Here is a 6,809-nt window from a genome sequence, read left to right as displayed (position 1 = left end):
TGCCTGTCTTTGGCCCATATACCTCTAAACCTTTCCTATGTATCAACTTCCAAATAATGTGGAAAATTGGACTGGCTGAGTTAGGCAGCTTGGTGAGGATGGATGAGTTGGGCCAAACGGCCTGTTTCAGAGCCATGTAACAATGTCTCTACATTTCTATTTTGAAAATGAATGAAGGGAATTGGGCCACTCAGCCCCACAAGCCCATCCTGTTTTTCAGGATGATATTGGTTGAGCTACCCCATCACTTTTCTCGTTGAAACTTACTGAGTAGTGAAATATCTGGATAGAGTGGGTGTAAAGAGGATGGTTCCACGTGGGAGAGTCTAGGACCAGAGGCCACAGTCTCAGAATACAAGGAAGGAGACGAGGAGGTTATGAGTCAGAGGTGTGGAACCTATGGCATCTATTGCCACAAAAGGCTGTGGAGGCGGTCAATGGAAACTTTTTAAGGTTAAGATTGATAGAATCTTGAGTTGTATGGGGGGGGGGGGGGGGGGGGGGGGGGAGGTGGGAGGGGGGGTTATGGGGAGAACGTTCTAGAATAGGGTTGAGAGGGGGAAATAGATAAGCCATGATTGAATGGTGGTGTGGACATGATGAATCGAATGGCCTAATTATCTTCCCATGAATTATGCCATTATGATTTATCATGTACCAGTCCCCACTTCCATCAATTCCTTGATCAGTTTTACAATCAATTCTGATAAACAATCCACATTGCTCTAGTCCCACAACCCTGGTGTAGAGGCTTCCAATAATTTACTACAGCTTGTATTTGCTATGCACCACATAATTAAATGGCCACCGCCAACCTTGTAAATACGTCCCCTCGTTCCAGTGTTGAGTGGTGCATCAGTAAACACAAATGAGCTTGACTTCAGACATTAAACAAACGCTAACAATGTCTAGATTCAAGAATATATGGTTGATGTAGGTTCTTATTAGTTGCACTCACCTCATTGGAAGTGCGAGGGCTTTGTTTCGTCCGCGGATTGTACTCTGGGAAAAACACTTCAGGATTACTTATATTGCGTATGCGCGTAATTGAACCGGAAGGCGACTGGAATACACAGACGGTGCTTTGCTGTTTGGTTGCTGGACGAACCTTATAGCAGCGTGTTTCAGATCGAGACCCTTCCTCACTTACTTTCGTTACATTTGGCATGAGTTGAACACCTGTGTCTATTTGACGATGTGCCTTGGGCTTCTGTGCGTGGTTGGTAATTTCCGGTCCAGGGCAATAATTATTCAAGGAACAATCCTGGTCGGATTCATTGCTATTGAGACAAATGGTTGTGACAAGGAAAATGATTATCACCAAAAGTATGAACGAGATTGACCCTAATGATATAATAATGTACATGGCCAAATCTGAGGACTGTTCGATGGTTTGAGACAGATTATGGAAATCAGAAGTAATTTTATTCGGCTCGTCTACCAATAACACAGTGACTGTGACCGTGCTAGACAGGGGGGGATGTCCATTGTCTTTCACCAAGATGACAAAAACCTGAGTGGTAGTATCACCATTTTCAATGAAACGTTTAGTTTTGACTTCTCCAGTAGTTGGCGTTATGGTGAAAAGCTTCAGGCTAGTAGCTTGGATTAATCGGTAAAACAGCCTTGCATTCTGTCCAGAATCAGCATCAGTTGCCATCACCTTTGTCACAAGGTACCCCGGATGCGCAGATCGAGGCACACTCAACTGGGTTTCATTTCCCTTCACAGCAGAAACAATTAATGGGGAATTGTCGTTCTGGTCAAGAATTACAATGTTTACAATCGCACTGCTCGTGAGGGATGGGATCCCTGCATCCCGAGCTTGAACGTAGATTTGAAAGTTTTTATATTGTTCGTAGTCGAAGGAACGCTGTGAGAAAATTATACCATTTTCTGAATTAATTGATGCAAACGATGTGGCTGACAGTCCTTGGGTCTGACTCTCCATAATGGAATAGGAAACAACAGAATTTTGACCGCGATCCGAATCAAATGCGGTAACGGAGCAGATTGATGCACCGGGTGTATTATTTTCGATTATGTACGCAGTGTATGACGGCGTCGTGAAGCGCGGTGCGTTGTCATTAATGTCTGAAATGTCCACCAGTATAACTTTATTGACGAAGAGTTGAGGAGATCCACCATCCAGGCAAGTGACGTTAATTTTGTAGTGGGAAACAGTTTCTCTGTCCAATGGGCCAGCGGTGACCAACATGTAAGTGTTCTTGAAATCTGATTTCAGTTCGAACGGGAGCTCTTTCGGAATAATACAACGAATGTCGCCGTTCGCACCAGATTCGGGGTCTGTTACACTCAGTAGGGCTATCATTGTCCCAACTGTTGCATTTTCAGGTAATGCTTGAGGGAAGGACATCAACGTTATCTCAGGATGCATATCATTCACGTCCACGATCTCCACAACAACTTTACAATATACAGGTAAAAAATTAGGGCTTTTGTCCCGAGCTTCGATATTCACCTCGTAGATGCTGCTTTCCTCATAATCCAGCCTCCCTTTTACCCTAACCTCCCCAGTGTGCGTCGCAACGCTAAACAATTCACGTATTCTCTGTGGAGTGTGGGTGCTGAAAGAGTAGATGATATCAGCATTAGTGCCTTCGTCCAAGTCCGTGGCATGCAGATTGATAACTAATGTATTGGTGGCTACATTTTCAACCAATTTCACTCGATAAACCGCCTGATCAAATACAGGCACATTGTCATTGACGTCGAGTATGCTGACGATAATGTGGGTGCTAGCTGATCGCACTGGCAACCCACCATCTACGGCAGTAAGAAGCAAATTATGAATTACTTGCTTTTCTCTATCCAAGTAGTCATCAAGTACCAAATATACAGTTTTAGTTCCATCGCTGATGTTCTGGATGTCCAATTTGAAATGGTCATTCGGGCTGAGCATATAAGTGTTGACAGAATTTGTACCCACATCGAGGTCTTGCGCACTCTGTAGTGGTAAGCGAATCCCCAGAGGACTTGACTCAACAATATCCAACCGTAACTGGCTTTGCTTAAAAGTGGGGGGGTTGTCATTGATATCCGTTATTTCCACCTCGGCACGGTACAGTTTCAAAGGATTTTCTACAATGATCTCGAGATTCTGAAAACAGGTCAGACTTTGACCACAGAGCTCCTCTCTGTCAATTTTGTCATGAACAAATAAAACGCCATCGTCAGAATTTACGTCGAAATACCGCTTCTTTGCAGCAGACATGATCCGGAATCTGCGCCGTGACAACTCTCTCACATCTAATCCAACATCTTTAGCGATATTGCCAACCATGGCGCCCTTTTCTAGTTCTTCTGGAATAGAGTAACGAATCTGGCCAGATACAAATTCGCAGGCATAAAGCAGGGCAATGATAAACCACGTTTGCATTATCTATATAAAGACGTCCTTTCATTGATAATGCCGTCTAAAGAAAGGAAGGCACGTTCAAGCCACCTGTCTCGATGAAAAATCCACAGGAAAACGCTGTATATACATCACAAACTCCCAAGGCTGAATGTCTCTTCGTAAAAAAGAATAAAGATGGCCGAGCGGCGACTGCAGTCTGTATGATTGCTTTCCCTTGTCTTCCTTCTTCACCGTGTATACGGTGCTGGAGGTGGGTGATGGATCGCTTTTCATTATTCATCTCCTCAATGGTAGATAGCGACACAAAGAGTCTAATCCAAAAACTACACATGTCACTTTTTAAAGGTATACGTATATCAGTGAAATGTAAATGAATATTCAGGGAAAAGGTTATGGAAATAACCCATTTCGCAAAAGTAGAGGTCAAAACTTGAACATCCCCAATATACATAATTTAACGTGTATATGCAGAAGGAACACACAGAATGGCCGTACCCTCACGTCTTTCGACTGTTTAAAATATGGTATCTACTCTGAAAAAAAGGACAAGCACCCTTTTGCCAGACTGAAACGCAGTCGTTTGAAGTAGCTTACTGCATGTGAACTGATTGCAAGTCACAATGACACTATTGCAGCAGTAATAAACAGCATATGGTGGAAATCGTCGATCAAATTGTGAAATGCTGAAAATACTCAGCAAGCCCGAACACATCGGAGGCGCAGAAACAGGGTTCACACTTGAGGGCTGATTAAATTTCAGTAGAACTCAGAGCCGCGATGAAAGGTCTTCCATTTGAAACGTTACTGTGTTTCTGTCTCCACCTGCTGAATATTTCTTGCATCTTCTGTTTTCTTCTACATACCAACAGCTAACATTAGGTAAATGATGATTATGGCAGTTCCTGTCAATATGTTGTTTTGAGTCTAAAAGTTACATCCGGCTAAATGGTTAAGCCTTGCAGAGATCGTGATACTATGACTGAAGAAAATATATACGTTCTTATTCCAAGGAAGGAAGGAAGGAAGGAAGGAAGGAAGGAAGGAAGGAAGGAAGGAAGGAAGGAAGGAAGGAAGGAAGGAAGGAAGGAAGGAAGGAAGGAAGGAAGGAAGAGAGGAGGGAAGAGAAGGAGGGGGGAAGGAGGGAAGGAGGGAAGGAGGGAAGGAAGGAAGGAAGGAAGGAAGGAAGGAAGGAAGGAAGGAAGGAAGGAAGGAAGGAAGGAAGGAAGGAAGGAAGGAAGGAAGGAAGGAAGGAATTTGACAGCATTTACAAAAAAAGGATGACAGTTGCTGTTATAATGTAGAAAAGGCCACAAACAACACATAGAGAGCAAAGGCCCTTAATAGCATTTTGTTAAGGAACATGCAAAACAATGTATATATATTTTTCTACATTGAGAGATATATTGGCCCATGCATTGGGAAGACTTCACAGAATGCTGTGATAAGTTTCATTGAGATGCTGGTGAGGGCAAGTTGATTTAAATGTGCAGCATGTTTGCCATAGGAATTATGACGGAAAGAATACAGGGGAGATTTATGAGTATGTTGCCAGGACATGAGGGCCTGAGCTATTGGGAGAGTTTGGATAGAATAAGACTTTATTTTTTTGGGCACAGGAGGTGGACCGTTGATCTTATAGAGTTGTATATAGTTCACACCGAGGTTGGTGGGTATATGGAACGAGCTGCCAGAGGAGGGAGTTGAGGCTGTTACTATGACATAATTTAAAAGGCATTTAGTCACGTAAGTGGATTGGAAATGTTTCGAAAATTTCCGCCAAACCCGTGCATGAAGGACTAGCATAGATGTGTATTCCTGGTCTGCACAGGCAAGTGGACCAAAGGACCTCTGTCCATATTGTAAGACGATAGGACTTTAATGGATGCTAAGAATGAATATCCAAAATATTCGAATGGATTGCAACCATAACATTTCCCATTTATTTAGAACTGCCCGGAAGCGTCACTCAAATAAAATGGTCTAAGCTGTGATTGTGGCTTGAATTGAATGCGGTCTAATTTAAACGTGTATTGCTATTTCCTATATTATCTCTACTTCCCTTCTTGAGCAAAGGAACAATATTGGCTATTCTCCAGTCCTCCGGGATCTCACCTGTGGCTTGTGAAGATTCAAGGATTTTCGCCAAGGCCCTTGTTATCTCCTCTCCAGCCTCTCTCAATAAATGGAGAAGAATCCCATCTGCCTATGGGGATTTATCAAATTTAGAGCTCTTCAACAACCCTATAACACCCCCATCTTGGTCTCTAACTGCCCTTTCATATTAATAGTATTCTCACTGTCCTTCATGTTCTTCTCCCTGGTGAATGCAGATGTAAAGTACTCGATGAGCACCTCACCTACCTCCTGTGCCTTCAAGCACAAATGCCCTGCTTATCCTTGAGCCTAGTTACCATCTTGTTTTTAGTGCATGTATAAAGAGCCTGGGATTTTACTTGAATTTGATTTGTCAATTACATTTCATGGCATCCTTTTGGCTTTCTAAGTGTCTGCATGAGTTATTTCCAGCTATCTTTAGAAACCACTCCGAGTTGTTAATAATGTTATGAATTAGTGCAAAGCTGAAGTGTAACAGATCTATTTTAATGTGAATAAATAGCATTCACAACACCCAAAATACAACAGCTATCAACTGTTACATTTCAAAGTTAAATGATTGCATTTTCTTTTGTCAGCTGAGGTCCAGCTGCTGGATTGTTGACCAAATTCTGAGATATGTCGATGATAAAAATGAAATGAATAATATTTGGACACGTCTTGGTTACTTAAATCTAGAAATGAATGAATGCTGGTTTCAGGACCTGATGGTAAATTCCATGGGTTCTAAACTACGGTTAAACAGAATGTCGTGGATTATAATGACAATGGGCTTAACAAAATAAAATACTTAAAGTTGAAACGGGTAATATTATACTTAAATATGTTTCCACAACACGGATAATAATGTACAAGTTACTTCATATATTGCTGATGATACTAAAATGGTTGGTATGGTAGATGGGGAAGATGGTTATCATACATTGCACCATGATCTTGGTCAGCTGGGCAAGTTCACTGAGGAATGGTTAATGGAGTTTAATGCAGATAAGTATGAGGTGGTGCATTTTGACAAGTCAATCCTGGGTGGGTCATTCAGAGGGAATGGCAGGGCTCTGGAGAGTTTGTAGAATAGAGGGATCTACGAGTGCAGGTATATAGTTCCCTGAAAATTGTGTCACATGTGGATAGAATGGCAATACGTTTTTTTGGTTCATCGGCCTTCACGAGTCAGCGTATAGAGTATAGAATATGCCATGTTGCGTTATGATTGTACATGACGCTGATGAGGCTTCATTTGGAGTATCCTCCTCCGTTTTGGTCAGGCTAAAGGGTGATACTATAGAGATGGATAAAATCATGATGGGGTAGGTGG

The 6,809-nt window shown here is 42.3% G+C and overlaps 1 protein-coding gene across 1 annotated transcript; it reads right to left on the bottom strand.

Annotated features, from left to right (window-relative positions):
- Nucleotides 1-642: 642 nt before the first annotated feature.
- On the bottom strand, nt 643-3,755 carry LOC116978586 (protocadherin-10-like). The gene has a single exon (XM_033029821.1). The coding sequence runs from the start codon at nt 3,398-3,400 to the stop codon at nt 899-901; it is 2,502 nt and encodes an 833-aa protein (XP_032885712.1). The 5' UTR covers nt 3,401-3,755; the 3' UTR covers nt 643-898.
- Between the last annotated feature and the right edge of the window lie 3,054 nt (nt 3,756-6,809).

Source organism: Amblyraja radiata, chromosome 11, assembly GCF_010909765.2.
Source record: "Amblyraja radiata isolate CabotCenter1 chromosome 11, sAmbRad1.1.pri, whole genome shotgun sequence".
NCBI classification, from domain to species: Eukaryota; Metazoa; Chordata; class Chondrichthyes; order Rajiformes; family Rajidae; genus Amblyraja; species Amblyraja radiata.
The sequence above is the reverse complement of the archived record's forward strand: the minus strand, read 5'-3'. Positions and strand labels throughout refer to the sequence as shown.

Coding starts and splice junctions, on each gene's coding strand:
- LOC116978586 (XM_033029821.1), bottom strand. CDS start 3,400: ATGCAAACGTGGTTTATCATTGCCCTGCTTTATGCCTGCGAATTTGTA.